A 2,500-nucleotide genomic window follows, 5' to 3' on the forward strand; every position below is an offset into this window, starting at 1 on the left:
TGGTTCGCACGAGGACCTCGGACACCATGTAGGGGTCGGCGTTGGAGGACGGCCGCCGGTCCTCGAGGTAGCCCTGCTTGTCCTCGGCCACGCCCCTGGGGATGCGGATGGAGCAGCCCCTGTTGGCCACGCCGGCGGAGAAGTCGTGGATGGACGACGTCTCGTGGAGGCCCGTGAGGCGGCGCTCGTTGTCCTTGCCCTCCTTGGGGTCGTAGGCCTTGATGTGGCGGATGTGGTGCCTCGAGAGCTTGTCGATGGCCTTCTCGATCTCCACGATGCCGTTGGCCTCCCTCATGGCCTTCGTGGAGAAGTTGGTGTGCATGCCGGCGCCGTTCCAGTCGCCGGGGATGGGCTTCGGGTCCAAGGACACCACAACGTTGAAGTCCTCGGCGACGCGGTGCAGGAAGTAGCGCGCCATCCAGAGGTCGTCGCCCATCGTGATGCCCTCGCACGGCCCCACCTGGAACTCCCACTGGGCGGGCATCACCTCCGCGTTCTCGCCGGAGATGTTAATGCCCGCGTAGAGGCACGCCCGGTAGTGGGCCTCCACCACGTCGCGCCCGTAGACCTTGCCTGCCCCGACGCCGCAGTAGTAGGGTCCCTGAGGCCCCGGGAAGCCGTTCTTGGGCCAGCCGAAGGGGTGGTTGTCGGTGTCCAGCAGCGTGTACTCCTGCTCCATGCCGAACCAGGGGTGCTGGTCAGCCGCTCGGGTCATGACCTCCACACATCTGTGGCGGTGGTTGGTGCCTGTGGGCTTCTTGTTGTGCTTGTAGGTCTCGCAGAGCACCAGCTTGTTGTTGCCCAGTCTGAAGGGGTCCCGGTAGAGCGCCACCGGGTGCAGGTACACGTCGCTGTTGCTGCCCTCGGCCTGGCCCGTGGACGACCCGTCGAAGTTCCAGATCGGGAGCTCTGCAAAGGAACGCTTTCATGAGGACGACGCTCCGGACTCACAGCCAGCGCATCTTAAACTCTAAGGCTACGACTAAGAAGCTACGATCCGCGCCAGCCCTAAATATCTCCCCAATTCTCTTCTCCTGTTCCTATTCCTACTTCTCATCCCCCTCCCCCTCCCCCTCCCCCTCCCCCCCTCCTCCTCCTCCTCCTCCTCCTCCTCCTCCTCCTCCTCCTCCTCCTCCTCCTCCTCCTCCCTCCTCCTCCTCCTCCTCCTCCTCCTCCTCCTCCTCCTCCTCCTCCTCCTCCGTCCACAAGAGGTACTTGGCCGTGTGTGTGTATTGATCCTCCACACGCGGTACAAGTCCATTGAGTCTGGGACCCGCCCTCGCCTGCCCTTTCCCCGCTACGCACTCGCACTAAATATTATAACAAGTAGGTCAAGTTTATATATCATCCTGGGAAGAAATGGCAATTTACTAGTATACGCAAGCGCACATATGTATATTTGTAAGTGAATAGGGTGTGTATGTGTATATATCTATAAAGATTGATGTGTGTATGTATGTAATATATAGATGTGTGTGTGTGTGTGTGTGTGTGTGTGTGTGTGTGTGTGTGTGTGTGTGTGTGTGTGTGTGTGTGTGTGTGTGTGTGTGTGTGTGGGCGTGTGGGTGTGCGTGTGCGTGTGCGTGTGCGTGTGCGTGTGCGTGTGCGTGCGCGTGTGCGTGTGCGTGTGCGTGCGCGTGTGCGTGTGTGTATGTATGTGTATGTATGTGTATGTGTGTGTGTGAGTAATAATACATTCAATCATTTTCTCTTCCTTCTCACTCTTATTTCTCATACGCTTTTTCCCTCTTTCACTCGCGCTCTTACTCTTACTCTTTCTCTCTCTTACTCAAACACCCGTTCACTCACTCCCATTCTCACTCACTCACTCACTCTCACACACTCCCACTCTCACTTTCACTCACCCTCTCTCTCTCTCTCTCTCTCTCTCTCTCTCTCTCTCTCTCTCTCTCTCTCTCTCTCTCTCTCTCTCTCTCTCTCCTCTCTCTCACTCTCTCTCACTCTCTCTCACTCTCTCTCACTCTCTCTCACTCTCTCACTCTCTCTCTCACCTGACGGAGACTTGGGTATGAAGTTGACAGTCCTAGTCTTCGAGCGTAGGTTCTCCCCGCTGCCGTCAACCCAAACGTACATGACTTGACATTTGTCGTCAGGAATTGGCAGCTTCATGTACCTGTCAAGTACGGTCTTGTTGGTGGCGGGTGTATTTCCAAGTGACAACATCTTGCTACAATCTGGAAGGAAAAGAGCGGGGAAAGAAGGGCGTTAAGATCGATTGAAATTATTTTTTTATATGCGTAGATCGTGAGGGGGACCGTGTGTCCCAAGGTTCGTTTTAAATTAAGATAGTTGTTTTAGTTATTTACTAGTATTTTTTTTTTTTATCTTTAAAGGGTGTCTGAGGCTTTAATTCTTACATTGTTGGAGAAATTGTACTGGGTGATTGACCTCAAGGTGCTTTCGTCAATATCACTGCAATATTGGACCAGCGAGAAAAAAAACATATATCACAGAAGACATTGAGGGGAAAACAAAAAAT

At 54.4% G+C, this 2,500-nt stretch overlaps 1 protein-coding gene across 1 annotated transcript in view; it reads right to left on the minus strand.

Annotated features, from left to right (window-relative positions):
* The window catches only part of LOC125037061 (glutamine synthetase-like), a 2,819-nt gene that overhangs the window by 159 nt on the left and 160 nt on the right, over positions 1-2,500 (minus strand). Inside the window, exons 2-3 of the mRNA XM_047630042.1 lie at positions 2,013-2,195; positions 1-909 (exon numbers count right to left, since the gene is read on the minus strand). The exon at positions 1-909 is cut by the window's left edge and continues 159 nt beyond it. Coding sequence (XP_047485998.1) covers positions 1-909; positions 2,013-2,184 — 1,081 coding nt within the window. The 5' untranslated portion in view covers positions 2,185-2,195. The remainder of the gene's footprint in view (positions 910-2,012; positions 2,196-2,500) is intronic.

This window comes from Penaeus chinensis, chromosome 22 (assembly GCF_019202785.1).
Source record: "Penaeus chinensis breed Huanghai No. 1 chromosome 22, ASM1920278v2, whole genome shotgun sequence".
NCBI lineage: Eukaryota > Metazoa > Arthropoda > Malacostraca > Decapoda > Penaeidae > Penaeus > Penaeus chinensis.